The sequence below is a fragment of the Indicator indicator genome, chromosome 15, assembly GCF_027791375.1.
Source record: "Indicator indicator isolate 239-I01 chromosome 15, UM_Iind_1.1, whole genome shotgun sequence".
Lineage (NCBI taxonomy): Eukaryota > Metazoa > Chordata > Aves > Piciformes > Indicatoridae > Indicator > Indicator indicator.
In genome coordinates this window covers 21,562,708-21,589,688 of record NC_072024.1, presented here as the reverse complement: position 1 = coordinate 21,589,688, position 26,981 = coordinate 21,562,708, and the positions used below count along the sequence as shown (strand labels likewise).

At 44.4% G+C, this 26,981-nt stretch overlaps 1 protein-coding gene across 1 annotated transcript; it reads left to right on the top strand.

Moving 5' to 3' along the window:
• The first annotated feature begins 1,002 nt into the window (after positions 1–1,002).
• Positions 1,003–26,632, top strand: TAMM41 (TAM41 mitochondrial translocator assembly and maintenance homolog). The gene is made up of 8 exons (XM_054387447.1): positions 1,003–1,140; positions 2,493–2,672; positions 4,578–4,670; positions 7,867–8,017; positions 10,684–10,829; positions 13,371–13,536; positions 16,785–16,847; positions 26,540–26,632. The coding sequence occupies exons 1-8, from the start codon at positions 1,003–1,005 to the stop codon at positions 26,614–26,616; spliced, it is 1,014 nt and encodes a 337-aa protein (XP_054243422.1). The 3' UTR covers positions 26,617–26,632.
• Positions 26,633–26,981: the final 349 nt, after the last annotated feature.

Here is a 26,981-nt window from a genome sequence, read left to right as displayed (position 1 = left end):
GGTCTGTTCTCCAGGGCTGATCTGCAGCCACTCCTCTCCCAGTTTATATTTGTGTCCAGTGTTACTTGCTTCCCTGTGGAGAGTCAGGCATTAGTCCTGGCTATGATTCACACTGTTGGTGATGGTGCAGCATCCCAAATCTATCCAGACCCCTCTGCAAAGTGTCTTTTCCCTCAAGGAAGTCAACAGCACCTCTCAGTTTGGTATCTTTGGCAAACTTGCTAATGAGGCATTCAAGCCCTGCGTCCCAACAGGATACAGAACCATAAAATCACAGAATTGTTTTGGTTGAAAAAAACCTTTGGGATCAAGTCCAACCATTAACCAAGCACTGCCAGGCCACTACTAAACCATGCCCTCAGCACCACATCTCCACGGCTTTAAAACCCCTCCAGGAATGGGGACTCCCCCACTGGGAGCTTGTTCCAGGGCTTAACAGCCCTTTGGGGGAAGAAATAGTTCCTCATGTCCAACCTAAGCCTCCTGTGGTGCAACTCGAGGCTGTTTGCTTTTGTCCTGCCATTTGTTACTTCCAGAAGAGACCTCCCCCACACCTGGCTCCAACCTCCTTTCAGGGGCACATAGAGGGCCAGAATGTCTCCCTTCAGCCTCCTCTTCTCCAGGCTTCTTCATGGGCTCCTCACCAGACCTGTTCTCCAGACCCTTCTCTGGACCCACTCCAGCCCCTCAATGTCCTTCTTGGAGTGAGAGCCCCAAAAGTGACCTCAGTCCTGGAGAGGCGGCCTCAGCAGTGCTGGGCACAGGGCATGGTTCAGTCTCAGAAGTGCTAGGCACAGGGCACAGGGCACAGGGCACGGCTCAGTCCCATCAGTACCGGGGACATGATACGGCACAGCCCGAGCCTCGCCCGGAAAAGGGGGCCAGCGCCTTCGCTGGGCGGCAGGGGGCGCTGCGGTCACTCCCGCCTTGCCGCCGGTGTCGGTGGGCGGGAAGCAGGCATGGGGCGGGCCGGGCTGCAGTGGGCGGTGCCCGGCGGGCGCCATGGCGCTGCCGGTGCTGGCGAGCTCGGCGGTGAAGTTGCGGAGGGTCTTGGCGCAGTTTCCTCAGGAGCTGAGCCTGGCCTTCGCCTACGGCTCCGGGGTGTTCCGGCAGGCCGGGGCTCCTGCTGGGCATGGCGAGGTGAGCGCTGCCGCCTCCCCCGGCCCTCCCCGCTCCTTCGTCCCCAGCCGCCGCGGTGCGAGTCGAGGCCGTGGGCCCTGTGCGTGTGGGTGAAGCGCGGTGCAGGCGGCGTGGTGCCGTTCCCCGGAGCAGCCTGAGGTGTGGCTTGGGCACGAAAAGGGGTGAGACCTCCCCAAATCGCTGCCCGGCCGGGGCCCTGCGGGGGTCCCTGACAGCCTCTTTGCAGCCTGTGTGGGGCGGGCGCCCCTTCAGCCTGATGTCTGCGGGCTGTGGGTCAGGGCTTGTGGCACGTCAGTGGCGTTCTGGGCCCTTCCTCATCCCTTGGAGGTTGAGCTGCTTGAAAATAGTGATCTTACAATTTGTGTGTATTTGATCGACCTATTAAAACCTGTGTCTAGGCAGGGCTGCTCATTGTGACTGGCCTGTTAAGCACTCCTCACCAATGCAGTTTTAAATGTGGCTCATTTTGCTTTCTGAAAAGAGAAAAAATGAGATCATGAGGATTTCCAAGCTCTAACATGGGAATGTTAGAATGGGAGAGAAATGGTAGGTAACAGGGAAAAGATAGACTGGGGACACTGGGCTACGTTAAACAGTATGGAACTGAAGAAGGAAAAATGCCAGGATCTCCACCTGGGATGGAGTAATGCTGGACACACATATAAATTAAATATTTTTTTAGCAGTATTAACTGATTAGCTGGGATGTAAGTAAGCCACAGAGAGGTAGGCCTAAAGAGTTTGAAGCAATATGACTCTGGGTGCTGGTTTCTTGTAGGTCTGAGTTGTGAACAGTCGGCTTGTCTGTGTGCAGGGAATGCCTCCACTAGTTTCTGCAGAAGAGAGTATTGCACTTCACAAGGCTTTGGAGTTTGGGTGGCTTGCTGACAAAAGCAAGGGTGTAGACTGGGAGTGCAGTTTCTTGCTGCTGACTCTCATCTCACTTTACCTGCCCACGTCACCAATTCATGGCCTCGCTTGCTAGCAAAAGTGGTGTTCAGCAGCAGCATAAAGGTGTTTCACTGAGCTGTGAACCAGCACCATAGGATTTCATCCCATGCACCTCTGTTTGGGAAGGTTGGAGGTTGGTCCTTTAACCAGAAGGACAGGAAAGTTTTGGTCTATCCCTGCTAGACTAGCTAGAAAACACACAACTTCTTCAGAAGCTTTAAACTCTATCTGCTGTAAATGATTGTGGGATTTGTGTAATTTTTTATCAGTTTATTTATTTATTTTTATGCATGTGAAAAATTACTATCTGGTAGTTTGATCCTATGTATATCTTAAATTAATACAATTAGTGTTGGTTGCTTCCTGACACACAGACCCCAGTGTTTTTCTCCTTATCCACAGAACAACATGCTGGACTTTGTGTTTGCTGTTGATGACTCTGTGACCTGGCATATGATGAACTTGTTGAAGAACAGGAGTCATTATTCCTTCCTAAAAGTTTTTGGGCCCAAACAGATCACTAGTGTACAAAGCTATGGAGCAGGGATCTACTACAATACTTTAGTGCCGTGTAACGGGAGGGTAAGTACAAGTAGTTTGAGTAATTGAAGTCCAGTGTTTGTGTGTGAGGTACTGAAATGATTAGCTTAAAGCAGATCTCTGTGCAGGAAGCAAGTCTCATTGACTGTAACTGATCCTTAACTCATGGTATGGTCAATATTTATGTCTCAAAACAATTTCCCAAACAGCATATTAATTTAAAAGCAAACAGAGCAGCTGCTCTTGCACTTCAGAAGTGTGAGCAGTATTTGGAAGTTACAACTAAAGCACCTTAGAAACTGGGTTTATATTCCTTAAATGCCTTCATATTCCTGCTGCTTACCAGTTTTAGTGGTTGTCAAGGGTATCATGGGGAAACAAGGGTCCAAACTAGCAGTTGACCATGTAGCAATGGCAGTGTGGATTCTAACTGAGATAAAATGCGAGTATTTAGTACAGTGAGTTGGAATTGACTTCTGTGGTGTTTAATGGCTGACATCCTGACCTGTAGAGCTCAGGTAGAATTACCAGTTCTATGTAACTTGTCCTTGTCCAGCACATCCTACTCCTGCATCTGTGGGAAGGCTATGTTTGGTGAGGAGGAGTGGGAATGGGAGTCAGGGAAGGAGAATAATCTGTTTTTTCTGCCTTGGTGTTGATTTTGGGTAACTTGCCATGTGGTAACAAACTGTTAACCACAGAACAGTGTCTTTCCTGTAGTGAGGGGCCCAAAACTGAACCAAGCATTCGAGGTGTGGCCTCACCAGTGCCGAGTGCAGGGGCACGATCACTTCCCTACTGCTGCTGGTCATGCTATTGCTGATCCAGGCCAGGATGCCCTTGGCCTGCTTGGCCACCTGAGCACTCTGCTGGCTCATGTTCATATGGTTGTCAAACAGCACCTCCAGGTCCTTTTCTGCCAGGCAACTTTCCAGTCCGTGTCTTTTCTACATCATATAATCACTGAAGTTGGAAGGGACCTCCTAGATCATAGAATTATAGAATGGTCCAGGCTGGAAGGGACATCCAAAGCTCATCCAGTCTGACCTCCCTGCAGTCAGCAGGGATGTCCTCAACTAGATCAGGTTGCCCAGGGCCTCGTTGAGCCTCACTTTGAATATCTCCAGGGAGGGGGCCTCAACTACCTCCCTGGGCAACCTGTTCCAGTGTTCCACCACCCTTGCAGAAAAGAACTTCTTCCTGATACCCAATCTGAATTTGCCCTTCTGTAGTCTAAAGATATTGCCCCTTGTCCTGTCACTGCAAGCCTTTGGAAACAGTCTGTCCCCATCTTTCTTGGTGGCTCCTTTCAGCTACTGGAAGGCTGCTATTAGGTCTCCTTGGAGCCTCATCTTCTCCAGGCTGAACAACCTCAGCTCCCTCCTCAGCCTGTCCTCGCAGCAGAGGTGCTCCAACCCCCTGATCATTTTCGTGGCCCTCCTCTGGACCCTCTCCATCAAGTCCAGATCATTGAGTCCAGCCATTAACCTATTATCCTATGGATTATTCCCAACTCTTGTAACATTTGGCTGGTACAAAGCTGATTATAACCATTCCAAAATCTTTTCATGAACAGCTGTATTTTACTGTTTGGATCACTTCAGTATCAGTGTCGTCTCTAGGTGAGGTGTCATTAGGATTCAGTCTTTTGCTTTAGTGATTGAACCTGGGGTGAGTTTATTGTAACTTTGAGTCTTAAAGAGTTTTGTGCCTTCCACTTTTTTTTACCCAGAAGTTTGCATGTAAATAGGAACTTTTTTTTTTTTTTTTTTGCCTCCTGTGTCATTCAAACGTTTTAATGTTATGCATCCAGGTTTTTTACTTGGAGGTTCATGTTCCTTAGAATTAATGGCAGTTACAGTAAGGAAGTAGTAAGTTTCATGTGGTGAAAATGGTGCAGATATATGATTTTTCAAAAGCCTTTATTTTGCTTTTTATTTTCCCCAGATGATAAAATATGGTGTAATTAGCACTGATACCCTGATTGATGATTTACTTCACTGGAAAACCCTCTACGTGGCCGGACGCCTACAAAAACCGGTAACTGTTGGTCTGTTCAGCTCTTTGTCTTGAGGAGCAGGAAACTCAAAGCTGGAAAATGATCAGATGTAGCCTTTAATTGTTAAGGGTCTACATGTCAGTACTGGACAAATTACCTGCTCTGATTTGATGGTCTGGCTCTAGAGGGATGATGTCAGAAAGGAAGTGAAATGTGGTCCTTAAGGATGTTCTGTGTTATGTGGAGGAAATGTAAGAGTAAGTGTATTCATCACGGGGTTTTTTTTTTGCCTGTAGTAAATCTTGAATAGCTGGAATCCATTACCTCAAAGGCCTTTTAATGTTCAATGTAATATTTACCTTCTAGAACAGATGCTAGGAGTCACCAATATTTAACACAGGTATGTGTTTAAAGATGAAAGCTGCTTTGCTGTGCTTTCAGCAGACGGCAGCAGTGCCACGTTGAAATTCCTCAAGAGAGGAGATGGGGGGAAGGAGGGGAGAACTCTGTTCATGGCTTGGAACAGGAGCTAATTAAGCTTTTAACTAAAAGTCTGAAAGTTTGAGCAGTATGTCTCAGCACTACTGGCTTTTCTCTGCCTCCAGAGACCTATTACAACATAGCATGGGTTAGAACAGTTGCTGTCATTACAGGGAATGAAACTTAACATGTTGAGAAAAAGAACAAAAGGAAGAATTCTGGATTTCACAGTAACAAGAACTACTGAATATTTATTTTCACTGTAACTGCATTTGCTGTTGCTTGTGTTTTTTTTTTTTCTTTTTTCATCTTCTTAGTAGATACATCTTGTGCTTTGTATCTTTTGATTCAGTGAGAGTACACATTTGCACAAGAAGGCAGAATTTTGTTTGGTTGCTAAGAAGAGAGCAGCAGAGATATCTTCACACCTATTTGTTTAATAGGTAAAAGAAGAAATCAGTCCAAATTATTTTCACAAAGCTCACAGGAATTTGTGTGAGTAAAGACTGCAAGACTTAAACTAGGATGTGACTGAAGGGTTACTTGGTGGATGTCCAAACCATCTCTTCCTGCAGAAGCTATCCAGAATCACTGAACTAGGATTTTGAATCAAAAATGACCAAACAATTAGTTAAGCTCTGTTGTACAGGTTTCAAATGTCTCTACTGGTTCTGATTTCACAACTGATTCAATGTTTTGATATAGGTGATGTAAGTGGTAGTGACAGAAACCTTTTTTTACCTTCTTAAAAACATACAGTAAGCCTCTTTTGGAGGGCAAAGAGGGTTAGCTCTGTGTTCTTACACACCATGATCTCTAATGTCCCCTTTGCCATTTGTGCTGGTTCTGGGCACAAATAGTTTTTAACAGTTTGCTTGGAAGTTCTCTGCTCACTCTGCTGCAGAGGAGGAAGAGGTCAGTGCTTTCCTGGTCTTCCATGACAAATCTGTCACTATGAGTGAGAGCTGTCCAAGTTCTTACAGCACCTTAGCTAAAACATATGCTTCAAGCTACAACATCAACTTGAAAAATCTCAGAGGAATTTTCATGAGATGTTTTGTTTCCCTTATAAACTGGTTGCCTTGACTGAGTAACCTGTCTTGAATGTTTGGCTGAATAGATGGAGCTTGGAATTGCCACTTAGAAATGGCACTTAGCTTTTCTTTCCAGGCTTCTTTGTCGTAAAAGTTTACTGGTTTTTATCCTACTTGAAATGTGTAAAGCTGATGAGCTAAATTCCCATCTAACTGTGTTGCAAAACTGAATAAATGTAGCTGCAGCTTATCCATAAGTGACAGGTTTCCTGGGGAGGTGGGAAGGGGAAGCTGTTGCACCTAAAGAGTGAAATAAATAAGCACAAACGACACACAGTTTGCTTTCAGAGGGGGAAGATTTTAAAAAGCAGCTGCGGTGCTCTCCAAATCTGTAAAAGCATTTTTGAAAGAGAATGGGAAAATACTCTTGCTGTGACATTCAGCAGAGTGTAGATGTGGCTAAATGACAAACTGGAATAGTGCTCGTGATGCCTGCTGTTCTACAATGAGATTTTCTTTGTGTGTTTTGTTTGTCTGCAAGTACCTTTTGTTTACGCACTCCTGCAGTTTCTGCTGTATGAGTTTTCCTGCCAGTGAAGGTTGTACATTCTCCTGCTTTAAAATGTGCTGGCTGAGGGCCATGCTTATTTATAGAACTGACTGTATCCCTCATTTAAAATACTTAGGATCATGGAATTGCTTTGGTTGGAAAAGCACTTTAAGATCAAGTGCAACCATTCTCTAACTCTACCAGTCTGGGGCTAAACCATGTCCCTCAATACCACATCTCTGCCTCTTTTAAACACCTCCAGGGATAGGGATTCCAGTTTTAGAGAACCCTTTCAGTGAAGGATTTTCTTCTACTGTCCAACCTAAAGCTGCCCTGGTGCAACGTGAGGCCATTTCCTCTCGTTCTGTCACCTGATACTGGGGAGAAGAGACTAACCCCCACCTGGCTCCAGCCTCATCTCTGCATCTCCAGGCCCCGTCCCTGGAGGTGTTTAAGGCCAGGCTGGATGAGGCTCTGGCCAGCCTGCTGTAGTGTGAGGTGTCCCTGGCCATGGCAGGGGGGTTGGAACTGGATGATCCTTGTGGTCCCTTCCAACCCTGACTGATTCTATGATTCTATTCTTATTCTATGATCTCTACAAGCTCACCCCTATGACCACCCTGTTGTAGAGAGCAATGTGGTCTGCCTTCAACCTCCTTTTCCCCAGACTAAAAAACCCCAGTTCCCTCAGCTGCTCCTCACCAGGCCTGTTCTCCAGATCTTAAGAGCTGTTAACTTAATAATTTTCAAGTCTCTCTTGTTAGTTCACTGAATTCTTTATATACTGTAAGACCAGAATAAATTGGTTTCTTTCCCCCTGATGTGATGCGATAGTGAGTAGTTTGGATATGTTTTCTGTGCTGTGAAGAAGCCTTCCTGAACTTTGGGCTTTCAGATTTACCTCCAGAATCAATATTCATCCGTGGTGATAGCTGTTGCACTCTGTCTTCCTGGGAGATTTCTGGCTGTCTGAAATGATTAAAATTTGGTCCTCCATGGTATCACTACTGCAGTGTTTCAGATGTTCAACTTCTGAAGCCCAGCATATCATTTCCCCTTGGAAAAATCCTGTAGTGTTAGGAAGTATTCTTCTGCTGTGTTGAGTAACATTTCTAGCTCCATCTTCAGCAGCACTTTCCTGAAGTCATTCTTCCCCTGACTCTGCTTTTTCAGGTGAAAATACTGACGCAGAATGAGAACAACAAGCTGCAGGCAGCTCTGGTGAGCAACCTGAAGAGTGCTGTCACAGCTGCCTTCCTCATGTTGCCAGAGAGTTTCTCTGAAGAAGACCTCTACATGCAGATTGCAGGACTCTCCTACATTGGTTAGTAATGATGTCTGCGGTCACTGAGGAGAAAAGCTGGAGCTGTTGACCCACAGGAGGAAGTCTAATGTGTCCTAAGTCATCTGCTCCAGCAGCTTTGGGTTAATGCTGTGTGGCATGACAGCTTAGAAAGGCTGATTGTGCTTATTCAGAGGAAATAGGTGTAGCTACATAAGCAAAACTTCTGCCTACTGGGTTTAGCTGAGTATGAGTGATTGAATATAGAATCAGTGAATGCTTTGGGTGGGAAGGGACCTTTAAAGCTCATCGATTCCACCCCCCTTGTAGTCAGCAGGGACATCTGCAACTACAGCAGGTTGCTCAGAGCTTCACACAACCTGACCTGGAATGGTTTCAGGGGTGGGACCTGAATGGGGGGGATGAGACCTACCTCTGGGGAACCTGTGCCAGTCTTCTACCAACCTCACTGTAAAACCCTTCCTTCTCTCTAATCTAAATTTCCCTCTCTTAGTTTAAACCCATCACTCCCTGTCCTGTCACAACAAGCCCTGCTGTTTTTTCTTTTGCTGTTTGTATCAATTGGACTTTAGTTTGAATGGTTCAAAACCTCAGGAAAGAAAAAGTTATTTCCACTCAGTGTAATGTGATTCATCTGATAGTCTTACCTATACTTGATTATCTCCTGCTTTTTGAGTGTTCTTGTGTTTAAGGTTCTTATTTGGTTAACTTAAAGACCCAGATTGCAATTCCTAAATATACATTTGAACACTCACCTCTTAGTTGGTATTTGGTGATTCTCTTTTTTTTTTTTTTTATTTCCTCCTTTATTTAAGAAATTGGTGTGGAGAAAAGGTTTAAAAATCACTCTGAGTGTCTCTTCAATACAAGATTTAATTGCTACAGTTTAATTCAGCATTGCTTTTGAAATGTTGCTATCCTTAATGATATCACCAGAAATATGTTTGGTCAGAGTTGTGCTTTCCACAGCACTTTCTCTACTCATACAGAAATGCAGGTTTGGCTTTGAAAAAAAAGCACAGATAGACAGGTGGATGGATAAGCTGCAGCTTGGCTCTGCTGAGGAGTATAACTGTTCTTCATGTAACACTTCTGGTCAGCTTTTCCTGCTGTTCTTCCTTCTGAATTGTTCTCTGACAGTGACAGTACAGAGGGCACTGACAGTGGGGTGGCTGAGGGCTGCCAGTCAGGGCTGTTTGCTGCAGGGCTGTGAACCTGCCCACCTGAAACCTGCCCAGGAATTTTCACTGGATTCCTGGTGAGCCCTAGTGACCAAGATACCCTTTTAATCTGTCCTGCAGTTAATGAAAACGTGGGAGATCTGTTACCATGGTGTGAGATGTTGAAATTGGCTCTGCAGTGTGAGCAGAGCTAAAGCAGCAGGACTCCCAGTTGGGAACCTTCAAGGAGAAGGCTGTAAATTACATATTTGTGGGTCTGTCTTTTGCTGCTGTTTTGAGAGTCTTCAACTTTTCAGGGGGTTTACCAGTAGACAGAATTGATTTTATGAGTTACTCTAATTAATCTCCTTAGAGACTGCAGAAGATTTGTTCCTGCTCTAATGTGGAAAATGTTTATCCTGTTATTTTGCTGACATGTTTTTTTGCCAGTGTGAGTCAGTGCCATTTATTGGGGACATGTTTGTTTGGTGGCTTGGTGTGAATGGAAATAACCCAAGTCATGCTAGCAAGTTGCCACCTTGCAGCAGTGTTTATCCCCTGAACGTGGGAACTGGCAAAGTAAACTGATTCAGGATTTTGTCTGTTGTTGTGTGCTGCGCTGAGCCTCCAGCTCCTGCTTGGTCACCTGGAAGCTCCCAGGGCAGTACCTGATGGAGGTTGATGAATCCACCACTTAAGACTGATTGTCCTTTTGCTTTAAAATCTCTTTACATCTTTTCAGTCACGTATCATCTATGTTAGCCTCATCCCTGGATGTTTTTAAGGCCAGGCTGGATGTGGCTCTGAGCAACCTGATCTAGTGTTAGCTGTCCCTGCCTATGCAGGGGGGTTGGAACTGGATGATCCTTGAGGTCCCTTCCAACCCTGAGAAGTCTGTGATTCTGTGATCATAAAAGAGAATGCAAAGGTCAGTCATGTAACACTGCTGATACAAGTTGCTTTTGGAAACTACTAAGAAAATATGTGGCTAAGGGGAAAAGGTGATCCTGTGATCTTACCCTGACTGGCATTAGCTGTGCTTCAGGTACAGCCCTTGAAGTGCAGAGACAACGCAGTAAGAAAGTACTGAAAGAAAATTCTTTCAACACTGGAAAACTGAAGGATTCTTTGTTTTTAGGTACAAAGTGTTGGGGCTGGGGGGTTTGCATAGTAATCTATTGCAACTGATGTAGGGTTGCAAAGCACAGAACTGAATTACTGATGCTTTCTAGGTCATGTTTGATAGCTGGAATGTTTTTGATGTCCAAGTGAAACACAAGTTGATGACATTACAGCATATCAGAGGACGTGTAACAATCCTGAATTTTATTTTCTGTGTTTGAGGGTATTTGAATGGTATTTTTTTGGCTATTAGAAGGTGAACCTTGTGAATAATTTAGGCATTGGTGGAATGAGAGGATGAAGGTTTAGATAACAGCTTTGTAATGTCTTGGTTTCTGTTACATTCTCTTCCTTTGATTTTCATTTTTTCCCCAATGAATTAACTGTTTCTCTTCTCTTGCCCAGGTGATTTCCGGATGATTGTAGGAGAAGACAGATTGAAAGTGCAGAACATTGTGAAACCTAATGTCCCCCATTTTCAGAAGCTGTACAGTAGCATATTGCAGGACTGCCCTCAAGTGGTCTACAAGCACCACCTGGGAAGGCTGGAGGTGGGTATTCACAGAATCACAGAATGGTAGGGATTAGAAGGGGCTTTTGGAGATCATCTAGTCCAACTTCCCTGCTAACACAGGAACCCCTAGATTAGGTTGCACAGGAACATGTCCCGGTGGGTTTGGAAAGTCTCCATAGAAGGAGACTCCACAACCTCTTCAGGCAGCCTGCTCCAGTGCTCTGGTACCCTCACAGGAAGGAAGCTTTTCCTTAAGTCAAAGTGAAACCTCCTGTGTTCTAGTTTGTACCTGCTGCCTGTTGTCCCATCACTGGCCACCACTGAAAGACCAGCCCTTTTAGTTATTGATCAGCATTGAGAAGAGCCCCTCTCAGTCTTCTCTTTGCCAGTCCAAAGAGCTCAGCCTCTTCTCATAAAAACATTCTTCAAAACGTTTTTAAGAGAAGCAAGTGGAAGTGCTTTATCAGGCTGGCAGAAGGCAAGAATTATGCCATATGCTGAGGGGAGTGGCTGTAGTCGCTGTACTTGCTATTTGTGTTGTTTGGTTAGTTCTGCAACCAGAAGACTTGCCTGAAATACCAGTTCTCTGCATATGTAGCAGCTACTGTTCATTTTTACTGAGTATGGGCACAGAACTGGAGCCCTAGCAAGGAACAGGAGGAGGTGGTTTCAGACCGTGTGTTCTGATGCCTGCCGTATGGAAAGAGGAGTCTAGGGAGTGCTGCATGAACACGTGGTTTGTGTTAGACACATCAGGTCATAACTTAGAAGTGCAATTTTCTGCCGTCACAAACTGCATCTCACAACAACCCTTAGTACTCTCACAACAACCCTTGGAGTACTAATTATGAAGATCAATTGATTAAACCAAATGAAATCCTTGCTTTAAATACCCATTGCTGTAAGTAGTATTTAGGGAACAGGTATCCAGAATGATCAGTATCTTGAATTCCATCTTTCTGGCCTCAGATGTAGGTGTGTCATTGCAGTTAGGGAAGAGATGTGCCCACAATCAGAGCTTCAACAGGAATTTTTCTTCTTGTGGTGGGTTTGAATATTCAAGTGTGATACATATTTCGACATGAAGACACGAATAGCATGGGTTGCCCCATGGACATGGGTGCCTCTTGATCCTCAAATCACTGTGGTGATGCTCTCACAAACAGCTCCTTTGTTAGGAACTGAAGTACAGCTACAGGCAAGCTTGAGTACAGTAAACAATTTTCCTGCAATTTGGAGTACAGCATAGGCTCATCTTTATTATACTGCAGCCGTCTCCATGTTTCCTTATCAGTGTGCTTCTGAGCACTTGAGTGGAAGAAGTACTTAGATGGATTTTGAAAAGAATCAGTAATCCTTTCTTCAAGGAAATGGCTAGTTAGAAAAATATTCTCTGTTGTGTTACCTTTAAACAAATCCTGGTGGCATGGTACAAATACATTGTTGGGTGGTTAATAAAACTGTCCCTAATTCTGTAATGGTCCTGAAGGCTGCTGATCTTATTGTTGATTCTGAGGCAAATGCTTTAATACTTTGGTCCTGCCACCTTGGTCTGGCCATTGGCAGTTGTCCCCCAGACCAAACAGGACAATTGCCATTGGAACTGCTGTTTAACGCAGAATAGAAACCCCATCTACGATTACAATTCTTTGGAATTACAGAGAAGATTCTTTCTTAAAAGATTTCTCAAAGCCAACTGAAGGCAGACACCACTTCTGACAGTTCTGGTTCAGGCCTGGATTCCTCCCACATCGTGTGAAGAGCCTGCTCCTTGTCATCTCCCTCTGCAGTCAGTGGGCGGTTCATCTGGATATCATTTTCTCCCCATTGACTGAAGGCAGTGTACAGGGCAGCCAGGCTGCTGTCTGATATCTCCATGAGCTGTCTGAAAAATAATGTGGGAGGAATTGAGCTCTTCATATTTTCCTCCAGTTTGTGAGAGATCTGCTCCACTATGGATTTTTCACCATTTGTGCTTACATTCTGTATGAACATGTGCAGGGCTGCACATTGGTCTCCTTGTATTCAAACAAGGGTCATCGAATTTCTGATTTACACTGGAAAATGGGGAATGAATGTTTCCTTCAAATTATACAAACCAGATGTGGTTTGAATTTAAAGCAGAGAAAATGTTTTTTTTTTTTCAAACTCAACTTGCAGTGCCTGTGTGTGGAGTTTGATTATATTCAGGCAGAAGAAACTGAGCTAAGTGGTCCTTTGGGAACTTTTGTTTTTTCATTGTACTGTACTTATGTTTCCAGAGGAAACTGGATAGAGCAGAAATGCTACAGTTTCAGTGACAAGTTGCCTGCAGAGGCAGCAAGATCTTGTGTGTAAGTTAGTTTTCCCTTGGATAAAAATGAACATCTTTGCACTGAGTTGTTCTTCAGGTTCAGAGCTGAGTTACAGCATTATCAGTGCCTGGGAAGTTTCTCTCAGCATTGTCAATGGCTTTCACAAGGCCAGAGGTCAAAGATAGCCAAAAAACTTTTCTGACCTCTTTGAAACAGAAAACTTCCTTTATTTACACTAAATGCTTTTACTGTCTTTTTTTTTTTTTGTTGTTTATGATACTCAGATTGATAAAAGTCCAGAAGGTCAATTTGCACAGCTAATGGCTTTGCCAAGGACTCTGCAACAGAGGATCACCTCCTTGGTAGACCCTCCCGGGAAAAACAGAGATGTGGAGGAAATTTTACTGCAAGTTGCCCATGACCCTGACTGCGGATTTGTGGTGCATCAAGGTAGGCCTGGATCAGTGTAACCTGTAATTTCCTTCAAGGCATGATAGATACACAGATTTATTGAATATGTTCTTCCAATTCACAAGGCTGATTTAGATAGAAGGACAAAGAAGACAAGAGATTAATCATGAGATATATTCCTAACAGTATGATTTTGCGTGTGTTGATTGAAAACAGGTTATCTGAAATGCTATCAAATAGCATTCCTACTGAGAGACTCAGAGGCTCATTTAGGTTGGAAGAGACCCTTGAGATCAAGTCCAACCATTAACCCAGCACTGCCAGGTCACCACTAGACTCTGTCCCTCAGCAACACATCTGCATGGCTTTTAAACCCCGCCAGGGATGGTGACTCCACCTCTGCCCTGAACAGCCTGGGATAAAAATTGTTCCAAGTGTCCAATCTAAACCAACCCTGGTACAACTTGAGGCTGTTTTCTCTTGTCCTATCACTTGCTGCTTGGGAGATGAGACCAACCCCTACCTTTCTACAATCTTCTTTCAGAAAGATATGTTTTAGTTTGGGTCCTGAAAGAAGTATTCTTTAGAAACTAGTGTGGTCTACTTAAACCATCTACCACTTGTTGGGATACTTACATCTCCAGGGTTTCATTGGCTGGTGTAACTTCATCTAAATGTTCAGCTCTATATCGTGCCAGTCAGACATTGCAGTGCTGTGTTAATTCTCTGCCTTGCTGACATGACTCTTCTCAGTCACTGTAAGGGAGCTCTGGCAGAGAACTCAGGCTTTGAGGAAGATGATTGGGGCACTTCTCATCACAGACAACATTGTACAAGCAAGTTAAAGCTGATGCTGCAGACATCGATGTTTTCTTTCTCTTACTTTGATTTTTTTTTTTTTATGCTCATACTGCAGAAAAATGAAAACCTTTGGTACTGGAGAGTCCTTTACATTTTTAAAGAACTGGACACATCTTAGTTCCTATTTTTCAAGCTCCTTGAGCACAGTAAATGCTCACCAGTCACCTGAGAGCCTCTAGGCAGTAGCCAACTCTGGAGGGAGCTCTCACTCTGGTTTGTGTTCGGGGAAGCAGAGCTCCTGAGAGCTGCAGGTCTGCATTGACAGTGTGGCATGAGTTGAACACAGCCATCAGTGTGTCCAGGCTCTTTCATCTCAGTCTGTGGCAGCTTCTATGCTTCCATGGCTGGGCTGCAACAGTAATGTGATTAACAGCTGAACCTGGGAGTAAGTGCTGCAGTGTTGTGAGCTGCAGGTAGATTTAGATCTCTGAGCTGTCTCCCATGAGTTGAGTGTCATTGTGGTTATCTTTCTGTAGGGTGTTGCAGGCACAGCTGTGTCTGTGGGCTGTGCACAGTGCTGCAGCAGTTCAGTATCAAAACACTGGACAGATCCAATCTTCTCAAGCCAACCTTCTCGTGCTCCTAGGAGAACAAATCAAAATCCCTCTTTTCACTTCTGTGGCCAGAAGATTTTTCCTAATCCAGGAATTGAGGTAAAGGTCAGGACAAGCCATTTGGTAACACTGCAAGACCAAGCTGATTACTTCAGTTGAATTGCATAGTCCCTAAGTATTTTACTAGGTCAACAGTATTCCCTTCCCCTCACTACCCTCCCAGATTATTTTCTGGTGGAATATTGTATCCTTCTTATTTCTGCATTTCCCGTAGCTTTGAAAGAAGGATTTTAAAATGATTTTTGAAAATATATTCTACATTCTGGTTAATGCAGAGCAACTTTCAGTTCACAGAGTCCCTGAATCCCAGTATGGTGGGGGTTGGAAGGGTCCTCTGGGCATCATCCAGTCCAACCTCCCTGCTGAAGCAGGGTCACTCAGAGCAGCTTGCTCAGGATCACAGTGTCTAGGTGGGTTTGGAATCTCTCCAGAGAATGAGACTCCCCAGCTTCTCACGGCAGCCTGCTCCAGAGCTCCAGCACTCCTACAGCAAAGAAATTTCTTCTTGTGTTTAGATGGAACCTCCTGGGTTCCAATTTGTGCCCACTGCCCCTTGTCCTGTCACTGGGCACGTCAGGAAAGAGTCCATCCCCATGCTCTTTCCCCTGACCGTTTAGATAAAGTCCCCTTTGGGGCTGCTCTTCTCCAGGCTAAACAGCTCCAGGGCTTTCAGCCTTTCCTCCTCCCACAGATGCTCCAAGCTCCTCAGCATCTTTGTAGCCTCCATTGGACTTTCTCCAGTAGTTCCCTGTCTCTCTTAAACTGGGGAGTCCAGAACTGGACCCAGTACTCCAGATGTGTGCTCCCTAGGGCAGAGCAGAGGGGGAGGAGAACCTCTCTTGCCCTACTGGTCACACTGTTTTCCATGCACCTCAAGAGACCACTGGTCTTCTTGTTCAGGAGGGCACATTGCTGGCTTGTTTCCCAGCACTCCCAGGTCCTTCTCTACAGCACAGCTTTCCAACAGGTCACCCCTCAACTGTATTGGTGAAGAGGATTATTCCTCCTCAGGGGCTGGACTCTACAGTTGCCTTTGTTGAACTTTAGGTTTTGAAGACTAGCTCTGGGACTGCTGCATTTCTACATTCAAAAGTATTTAATAGCACACAGTAGTTTTGTTCTGCACCTCTCAGCATGCTGATCTGTCTGTGTGTTAGAACAGAGAAAACTTGGTGCTTGTGAGAGAAGGTTTTGTGTTTTCTGTACTGTTCTGTTAGTTACCTAAGAACCACTGAGCAATGAGAACTGAACATGGCACTAATGCAGAGGGGTAAATGAGCCTTGTCTCTCAAAGCTGGTGACTTAAAGAAGCCAGACAAACACTGCACAGTGTCAACATCTCCACTGAATCAGAGAGGTGCAAAATCCCAATTTCATACTGGAGCCAACAATGAGTATGATTTGTTCTGCTCTGGAAACTTAATACACCAGCAGTTAGATCAAACAGCTCTGAAGCCTTTGTGACTAATCATCTTAAGAGAGAAATAATGGGAACAGCAAATCACATAATTTGATCAATTCCTACTGGTTTTTACCTGTTTTAATACTGATTTGTTTGTTTTGATGGAGTTGTTTTTTCCTGTATGCTATATATAAAGTAAAATATCTTAGAGAATGCTTTCAGTTAGTATGACAAAACAGAACAGAATCAAATTTTCTCAGCTTAAATGAATGCTTTACTTTCAGGCTTGATTTTATAACTTGAAAATTATTTCACTTTTTTGTGTGAGGGGGTGTGTGTATGTTTGAGGATAAAAGAATTCCCAGAGGACTGTAAAGATGGGTAACATCTGTGTGCTTTTCTGTCTGCAGGCATTTCGAGAATTGTGAGATCTTCCAGTATAGTGCAGAGTGCTAAAACCATCCTCACAGCTGGTAAGAATGTGTGTGATTGCTATCAGCATCAGCCTTCTGGTTTCATAAAGTGAAAATTACAGGGTTCCAAGACTGTCTTGTTTAAAGAATTAACTTTTTGGGTGTCCCTGGAAAGTAAAAGTAGTGTTTAAAGCAGAGGCTTTATAGAACTATTGAGAAACTATAAAATGCCCAAAGGAATTGGAGTCTATATGACTCCTTCAAACAAACAAAACCCACCAGCAATCCAAAAGTAGCAAAAAACCCCAAACTTTGACTTCAATTTCATTTTATATGTGGGCCACATTTGGCTGATGTGCACTAGTTCTGCTCCTTTTGTATTTAAAAAGTGGAAAAAATGACTTTATCATTCACTCTGGTTTCTACATGGGAATGAATCCCTAAATGAGCAGGACATAGTAGTGGTGCGTTATAGACTCAAAGAATCATTAAGGTTGGGGAAAAAACCTCCAAGATCATTGAGTCCAACTGTTAACCTAACACTGCCAAGTCCACCACTAAACCATGTCCCTGATGTAGAGTGTAAGGTTATTCCATCATAAAATAAAGGAGGGGATGAGTTTTGAGGGAAAGAACTTTGATAGGATCCAGTACTTTTGTCAGGCTCAGAAGAGAGGGGTGTGTTTGAGGACCCCATGTGTACTTGAGCACTGGATATTGCTGCAACTCTCACATTTCAAAATTTGAGTTGAGAAGAGTTGAGCATTACGAAGTCCATGTGAGAGAAGGTATAGAAGGGGGAAAAGAAAAGGACTTGTGTGGAAATGTGGGAAAACCTGGGATGCTTTTCAGCTGTCACAATGTTCCTAAGTGGAATGAAAGCTGCTGTCAGTTACGTCGCTGGAGCTTCCTCTGATTTCTGAGTTCTGGAATAAATCTGATGGGTCTAAGATGACCCAGTTTTTACATTTTAAAAAGCTGGTAGCACTGCAGCTTGATTTAAAAGAAAGGCTTAAGACATAAGCCTTCATTTACTTAAATCTCTGGTCAGGAGATAGTCTTAATTCCTGCAAAGTGAAGCTTCCCTGCTTCTTCCGTGAGATTGCTCAAATGGTTTTCTGAACACATTCCTACCTATTCCTAAATCTTCCACAAAAGCAGTTCTGTACAGATGAGGCCATTATTGGCTTTAAAAGCAGCTGTATGATTTCCTACTGAGCAAACCTTATCCAGACTTCCACAGCTGCTGGTTCCTTTCTTTTAGTATGAAAGTTGGTGGCTCCATGTTATACTTCCTCCCTCCCTGTAAAGAAACACAGGTTGCAGTGTTCAGGCCCATTAGTGGTCTTCTGAGTAAAATAAGCAGGAACTTATTTTACTGGACTTTTTATATGCTTCTGTTAATAGTTTGCTTCTATTAACTGGAAGCAGTGTGACAAAGCTATTGCCTAGCAGTTGGAGGAGACTAAGGACATAACTCCAGCTGAGAAAAGCACATTTTTGCTTGGTATGGGGTAGGTATATTGCAGGTATTGGTTCCTAAAAGAAAGCTTCCCACTAAATAGGTAACATTTGTCATCTAGGGTTTGCTGTCAAAATTACCTGCTGGTGGGCAAGGCTTCTTCTGGAAATACTAACTTGTAGCTTACCTGTTTCTGAATCCACACAGAGTAAATTTTGAGGAGCAAAAGAATTGGGGGAGAGGTGTGAGAGACAGTATTATTGTGTTGAATTTGGACCTTGTGAAAGGCAGCAGCTTACCTGACCAAAGCTCTGTGTCTGACTGCAAGAGCAGCAGTAAAATTAGCTAAGCAATGTCAGATTATTTCTGCTCCCTTTCTGTCTCTTCTGATGGGCAAAAAATCACCTCTGGGAGAAGTTGGCATGCAGTGAATCACTTACTGGAACCTGAGGGGTATCCAGTCACATCTTTTAGTGGGGCTTGTAACTTTTACTTGTGTTTCTGTTTGGTCCACCTAAAATTAGGTATTTGTGAAATGCCTTTTCTGTCCCTTCTCCTAACTGCTTTTTGGTTTATATATAGTGGCTTGTTTTTCCCCTTTAAAACAAACTCCAGCTGTCTTCTAGTAACACATAGAGTAGCACCTGTCTAAACCCATGTGTTCTGTAGTGCTTTTAGTGCTGAAAATACGTGTTTTGCAGTCTGATTCAGGTAGAGCAAAGCAATCAGGATCCTTTGTCACAGACACAAGCCAGATCTGAGCAAGGAGGCTTGTGAGAGCTGATTTTTCTTCCATTTAGCATCACTGAGGTTGTTTTATTGGAACTGTACGTAGACGCTCCTGTCACAATCTGTCCAAAACCATTAGCAACAGAAGGCAGGACTGATCTTTTGGGGTTACTCACAAAAGCCTGTGCATGAGCTTTGCCACAGCACCCTGAGCTTCATTCTTTGGAGAAGAACAGGAACACAGAAATAGTGTTTTCTGTAACCATACCCTATGCTCTACTGCACCTTAAAGAAGAAATTAAATTTAGCTGACCAGGATGTGAGGTTGGTGGTTTACAGATGTGATGTTTGTGTGATCTTCAGAGATCTTCCCTGGAATTCAAGAGGGATGGCTTTCCATGTCTTGAGGAGCTAGTTAGTAGAATCATAGAATGATGGGGCCTGGAAGGAACCTCTGGAGCTCATCTAAGGACTGGAGCATCTCTGTGAGGAGGGAAGGCTTGAGAGCCTTGGGGCTGTTGAGCCTGGAGAAGAGCAGCCTGAGAGGGGATCTGATCAATGCTCAGCAAGAGCTAAAGGGTGGGGGGCAAGAGGATGGGGGCCAAACTCTGTCAGTGGTGCCCAGTGACAGGACAGGGGGAAACAGGCACAAAATGGAACCCAGGAGGTTCCATCTGTACATGAGGAAAAACTTTGCTGTGAAACTACTGAAGCCCTGGAGCAGGCTGCCCAGAGAGGCTGTTGAGTCTCCTTCTCAGGAGAGATTCCAAACCTGCCTGTGTGTGATCCTGGGCTACCTGCTGTGGGTGCCCCTGCTTCACCAGGGTGGTTGGACTTGGATAATCACAGAATGGTGAGGTTGGAAGGGACCTCTGGAGATCATCCAGTCCAACCCCTCTGCTAAAGCAGGGTCACACAGAGCAGGTTGCCCAGGATCACAATGTCCAGGGAGTTTGGAATCTCTCCAGAGGAGGAGAGTTCACAACCTCTCTGGACAGCCTGCTCCAGGGCTCTGGCACCCTCCTAGGAAAAAAGAATCATGGCTTCTTAATTTGAAAAGTTGGTCACCAGAGGGAAAGGTGTTGAGGCTGTTCACCTTGCATGGGTGTTTCTCGGGGCTCTCACAGCTCATATCTGTGTTGCACACAGCCAAGACTTTGTGGTTCTACATTGAAGGCATTTTCTTGACTTGTGCAAGGAATGTGTATTGCAGGAAAGCACTGAGCTTTTCAGCTTAATCCCTGAGGATGCTGTACTATGTCTTCCCTCCTGAACCATCTTATCTTCTGTTCCCCTAAGACCTATTTTGACACTTTCTAGTAGAAACTTTGGAAGAGTTTTATGACTCTGTCCTGCAGTGTTTACGCTAAGAATAGTAGCTAAAATAAGACAATTATGAGAGACTCACTCATTAAATCAGTGGCTCTGTTACACTCTGACTCTTTGTTTCTTGCCACTCCTACTAACTGTACCTTCGTCCCAGGTCTGCTTGCAGACTACATGGCCCTCATTCTTTTTGAAGGGTATTGGGAGATACAACATTTTTCCTTGGCTGGTTGTTTTATCTGGACAAGAATGATGAGAAGCAGAATGCCTGCTCTGGTCTGTAGCCTGGCTGTCCCTTGTTCAGTGTGTTTGAGTTCAGTGCTGAATCAGGAATAGTTGCTGCAGAGATGGCATGATATGTATTAACACTGTTGGCAAGGAGCACAAGGAAAATAGAGAATTTCGACCCATTGAAGAGGCTTTTTCTTCATCTTTCTCTGCCAGTGTGGTTTTGGAGTTGAGCTCTAGCTCTCTGTTTTTGTTTGTTGCTAAATGCCCTATTTAGTTTTTGAAAATGTGCCTGTGTATTGCTGTGACTCTGTGGTGAGGTTGCCTCTCTGGTTCCCATTAGAGATGGCACCATCACTTGATTTATTTGCCCACATAGCCAGTGTCTGACTGGTCTTTGGGAGCTAAATCTTGAAGTCCTTGTGTTTAGCTGCTCTGAAGGAGATGTTGATAGTTCTTTAGCTTTGGTTTTTTTCTTTGTATCTTACTGGAGGAACACTGCAAGCCTTGCCAATTCCCTATAAATAAATAAACTGTGAATTAAATCTTCATCTGAAGCAGTTGTTAAGATACCTTTGAATTATCAGAAATGCTTGTAGCTGCTCTGAATAACATCTGTTTTCTTAGAATTGGGATATTACTGTACTAGATCTTCAAGACATTTCTGTTTTTGACTCTAAGGAATAGCTTTAATACCAAATATTCTGTAGATTTATGGTAACTGCTGACTCCATCTGCTGCCTGAGCAGATTTTCAGCACTTCACTGTAAAAAGACATGGTGTCTCTGTGCGTGATACACAAACAACAGATAGCTGTTTGCCTCCACCTGACAGCTCTTCAGCAGTGTCACTTAGTTTTTATCTTCAAAAGGATATCAAGAACACTGCAGCCAGGCATATCTACTGGGAAGCTCTGGGGGACTTCTTTTGCAGCCAAATCACTCTTACAACACTGACACTTCCAGAAAACTGAACATGGATCCTTAAGTAAAACCAGATCCAACTTATGTTTACACTGAAGTTTTGTGGTCTTGATTCCATGTGCATCAGCTCTTTGTTCTGTATCATAGAGTGGAGAGGAGGTGGAACCACCAAGTCAGATTCATAGCTGAAGCAGAAAGACAGTTTCATGTGGTCCAACTGCTTCAGATTCAGAGACTGAGCCATAATTACAGCCATTAACTTTTACTACAGATGTGACTCATCACCCCGAGGGCTACTTTAAGAAACCAGCTGTATGTATAAACCTGTATTTTGCTGTGCAGCATGATGTGCTGGGGCAGAAATGTCAGCATCTTACTGCATAAAGCTCTGGTGGGTGGAGTTCCATGGAGTGCTCCCTGCAGGGGGAAAATGTGAAGGAGAAAAATTGCTGTATGTTGAGCTCTGCTGCAAGAGGCAGAGTGGGTTGGCAAGCGGTTAGACAAGTTGACTTGCAGGCTGCTGTGCCAGAGGGACACAGTCCAGTGGGGCTGTGTTGGTTGTGTTGCTCTCCTGCACCTCCCAGAAGTGTGCTGGAATGACAGAAGAGCATCCATTCTGCAGTCGTTGCAGCTGTGTCTTGGAGCTGTGGCACTGGGGAGATGGGATGGTGATTTTCAAAGCTGTGCAGTTACACAGCTTGAACTTCGGAGGTTGGAAGCACTTCTTTCATTTCTGTGCTGTGCCTGAGCTCAGCCTGGCCTTGCTCAGCAACTGGAATTGTTGCACTGTGTGCTGTTTTAATGCAGATGTGTGAGGTGCTTCAGCATTTACATGATTATTTACTTGTTATTTGAGATGCTGCAAGGAAGAGCCCATCCTGAATTCATTAGTCTGCTTGCTTTTAACAGAACCCTCTTCAGTGTAGAAAAGTTTGTGCTTACATATGGGGCACACATGGTTTGTAAGCTGGCATATATGCATGGAGGATTCCCTACAAAAGGTAAAGCTGACTTTTTATTTCAGTGGTGATCATAGGCACAAAGAAGTGCAACTACTTGGTGTTCTGATAGGCTTTGTACTCTCCATCACATTCCTTCAGAAACAGAGCATGCACTTTGTCTTACTGCTGCATACTCATCCAACTTGTGTCTTCTTGTGAGTCTAGACTGCTGATACTGAGTGTGTCTTATACTTCAAGCATTATATCTTCATTTGTTTACACAGAATTCCAGTGTGGTGGGGGTTGGAGGTGACTTCATCTAGTCCAACCCTGCTGCTAAAGCAGGGACAACTAGAGTAGGTTGCACAGGATCAAAATGTCCAGGTGGGTTTGGAATCTTTGAGGGAAAGAGACTCCACAGCCTCTCTGGGCAGCTTGCTCCAGGGCTCCAGCACCCTCACAATAAAGAGGTTTCTCCTCATGTTCAGAGGGAAACTCTTGGGTTCCACTTTGTGCCCATTGCCCTTTGTCTTGTCACTGGCTACTGCTGAGAAGAGCCCAGCCCCATCCTCTTGAAACCCCAACCCTTTAGCTGTTGTTGAGCATTGATCAGATCCACTCTCAGGCTGCTCTTCTCCAGGCTCAACAGTCCCAGGACTCAGCCTTTTTTCCTCACAGAGCTGCTCCAGGCCCTTCAGCATCTTTGTAGCCTCTGCTGCACTCTCTCCAGTAGTTCCACCTCTCTTAAACTGGGGAGACCAGAACTGGACCCAGTACCCAAGCACTTTCTAATGTCTTTTCACAGTCAAATGTTATCCTACTCTGGTTTTTGTTTGTGTCCTCTCCAAAAAAACCCAAAATAAAACAAAACAAAAACAAAAACAAAAAAACAAAAAAACAAAACAAAAAAAAAACAACAAACAAAACAAAAGAGAACCCAACCCCAAAAAACAATCCAATGCAGTAAATGGCTAAACCAGGGTCTCAGTTGTTTGCTTGTTCCAGTCATGTTTCTTTGTGTCCTTCTGTATCAGACTCTGTGACTTTTATCTCAGTTGTTTCTATGTGCTTTTGGTCAGTCTCCTCAGGTAAACAGCGGGCTGTGAAATAAACATAAGACAGGTTGTAATGAAGTAAACCTATCCTACTTCTTATCCTCTGCATGTAACTGTCAGTGCTGCCTGTGCAGCATTAAAAACTTGCCTCTTTGGGTTTGATTTTGTAAAGGCTGTCATTAGACTGTGGGGTAATCTGAAAATGCACTTTGTGTTTTGGTTTTTTGTTTTGTGGTAGGTTTTTTAATGTAAAAAAGCTGCAGGGATCAAAAATAAGTATCTTCACTAGCTAGGATCTCAGAACCTTGCTTGTTAAGCCAAGACTTAACAAGATTTTAGGATTCCAAATGCTAAGATGACTAAAGCCAGTGAATGGCTGTGTCTTTTTTTACTCTGGGTCTGTAAGAGAAGGCTCATCTTGGGTAGAACTTCAGAAAGTGTTCAGCTCTAGGGGTGCACCTTACAAATGTCATCCTCAATCCCTTCATACCCAGAACCTGTAAATACCTGCAGGCCATGACTGCTGCAAAAGTCTTCTGTACCTCTGTGACAGTGGACAGCTGCCTTCCTTCACTGTGGGGCTAGTCTCATGGAATGCTCTTTATTACCAAATCTCACGACTTGTGAGCTGCTGCAGGGTGGTGTCACAGCTGGAGTGTGACAGCTGTTGCGGCTTCAGATGAGGTTTGCTGTAGACAAGTGACTGGCAGGTTACTCTGGAGCAGAACTGTTCCACACGACGTCCCTGTGCCAGCATATCCACACCGGTGTCCGCAGGATGCTTCTGATGTTGGCAGTGTTGCCAGAAAAGCTGTTGGCCATCGTTTTGTTATTTCTGCTGCTCTCGGTTCACCTGGGCATATGCTTCGTTCATCTGGTTTTCCATACCCACCACCATCTCAGTGTTACCTGGTTGTCCCTTAAGGACACAGGTGTCACTTCATTATGCAAGCTGAGCAATTTTCTTCACTGCAGAGGAGCTGCTCTCTGTTGTGAAGTGACAGCTGCCATTACTCAGCATGAGGCAATAACCAAATATTCAAGGAGCTTATAATGTACTTTTACAGCTTGCTGAAGCCAAAACGGGTTTCTACCTCAGTGGTCAGTAGCACATTTCACAGAATCAAAGAATGGTTTGGTTGGGAAGGGACCTTAAAGATTATTTAGTTCCAACCCCCCTGCCATGGGCAGGGACAGCTCCCATAGCCCAGGCTGTTCAAGGCCTTGTCCAACCTGGCCTTGAACACCTCCAGGAAGGGGGCATCTACAACCTACCTGGGCAACCTGTTCCAGTGTCTCACCACCCTCACTGTAAAGAGTTTCTTCCTAATCTCCAGTCTAAATCTTTCCTCTTCCAGCTCAAAGCCATTGCTCCTTGTCCTATCACCACAAGGCCTTGTCAAAAGTCCCTCCCCAGCTTTCTTGTAGGCCCCTTCCAGGTACTGGAAGGCCAATGTAAGGTCTCCCCAGAATCTTCTCTTCAGGCTGAACAATCCCAACTTTGTAGCCTGTCCCCATTGGGGAGGTGCTCCAGCCCTTGGATCCATCTTAATGGCCTCCTCTGGAGATGCTTCAGCAGTTCCATGTCCTTGTGTTGGCAGGCCCAGAACTGGATGCAGTGCTCCAGGTGAGGTCTCAGGAGAGCAGTGCATAGGGGCAGAATCACCTCCCTCATCCTGCTGCTCTCTCTGCTTTGGATGCAGCTGCCTTCTGGGCTGCCAGCACACGTTGCCAGCTTGTGTTTGAGTTTTTCATCAAGTGACACCCCCAAGCCCTTTTCCTATAAAAAAACTTCAGTTCTCTGTCTTCATTTTTAATTCACAAACCTTTACATAGCAGTGCTCTGGGTTGGTTTGTCCTGGAAAGCTGCTGGAGCTGTGCAGTGTTTGGTGATGGGTAATCAAGATGGGTATCTGCATGAAGCTTCTCAGTTCTGACTGTGTAGAACTAGTCTGCAGCAAGACATCCCAGAGCCTAATGCACAGCATTGAGCAAGGCAAACTAAAATCTGATGAGCAGGAGGAATTGATGAAGTTGGATTTGACAGCATGAAGCTTGTTGTCTAGCAATCATACAGAGCTTGCTTGTCCTGTTTGAGCAGACCTTCCTTTTGTCCTGGCTCACCTTGCTCTCTCTTCCTCCCGAACATCATCCCTTCAGTAAAGTTTTGGCTGCACAGCTTTGAGCATAGCTGTGGTTCATGATTGTGATGCCTGATCTACAGAACCTGGTAGTTTCCTCTCTCAAGAGCTGAAGTGCTTCAGCAACTAGATTCTTCTTACATATGTGGGCAGCTAATTAACCTGCACACCCAACAGCCTGGGTTTCTCCACATAGTGGTGCTTAAATAGGGTGTGCTGCTATCAGGTTGGTGGTGGCCATGGCCTAGCCAGAGTACAGTCCTGCTCTGCTGAACTGGGGAGATTCCAACTAGACTCCAGGAGAAAATGTCTCAGCATGAGAACACTTGGATGTTGTAATCATCTCCCAGGGGAAGCAGTGGAGCCCCTGCACTGGGCAGTGTTAAAACTCAGCTTGACAGGGTGCTGTACCACCTCATTTCAACTCTACTATTACCTGGAATGGTTGGACCAAATGATCCTTGGGGTCACTTCCAACTTGGCATTCTGTGACACCCAACCCAGCAGGAAGGGCCGGAAAAGCAGCCCATATCAGTTTGGTGAGGGTCTGCTCTAGGCACAGGTGGGTTAAAAGCCTTCCTACATTTAGCATTTAGGAACAAGGATGTAAATTACAAGTTTCTCTATGTGCTACTGGAGACTTTCATCATAAATATCTACGCTGTCTATGCCTTGGTCCTTGTCTGTACAGTGTGCTTGCATGCAACACTGGGGGGCCTTCAGGGTGGACCTGGTTTATTTTGCATGCTTTGATATTATAAAAAGCAGGGGTTTGTGCCATTGTTTTCTGCTAGTAATGTGACAAGAAGGTTATTTGCATGTCTGCCTGAGGGATGGAGCTGTCGCTCTTCCAGGAAAACACCTCACTTAAGGTAGGAAGAACTTATTTCACTCAGCCTTCCTAAAGATTGATGTTTTCTGGGTTTTGTGTCTTTTTCTCTTTATAGGGGCAAAGAAATCTCTAACTTACAGTATGAAGAAATTATATAAAATGACCAAGGGATGGTTAAGGAAGACATCTTGAGTCTTGACATACTGTGTGTGGGTAAATAAATGGTACTTTTTCTCTAAATGTTTTGCAGATGTTGCTTTGCCTACTTGAGAAGATCAAAGTGCATTTAAGTCAGTTGTAATAATTGACAGGCCTGATTTTACTACAAAAATAGGAACTTTTGTTAGTGAGGGAAGCTTTGATGGTCAGGGGGCGAAGTAATTACACTCTGTAAACACTGAAATGAATTTTCCTGTACAGTACAGGTTGGATTTTCAAAAACCCTCTGTAAAATGGATTGATTATACATATGAATTCGGAACCAAAGCCACTCCTTTTCTCTGTATTTATTTTCCAAAATACCCTCAAGCTCTTTTGAAATACTCAGTGTCCCAATT

Coding starts and splice junctions, on each gene's coding strand:
- TAMM41 (XM_054387447.1), top strand. CDS start 1,003: ATGGCGCTGCCGGTGCTGGCGAGCTCGGCGGTGAAGTTGCGGAGGGTC. Junction 8,018..10,683: donor TGCAGGACTCTCCTACATTG/GTTAGTAATGAT, acceptor TCTCTTGCCCAG/GTGATTTCCGGATGATTGTA. Junction 16,848..26,539: donor TAAAACCATCCTCACAGCTG/GTAAGAATGTGT, acceptor TTCTCTTTATAG/GGGCAAAGAAATCTCTAACT.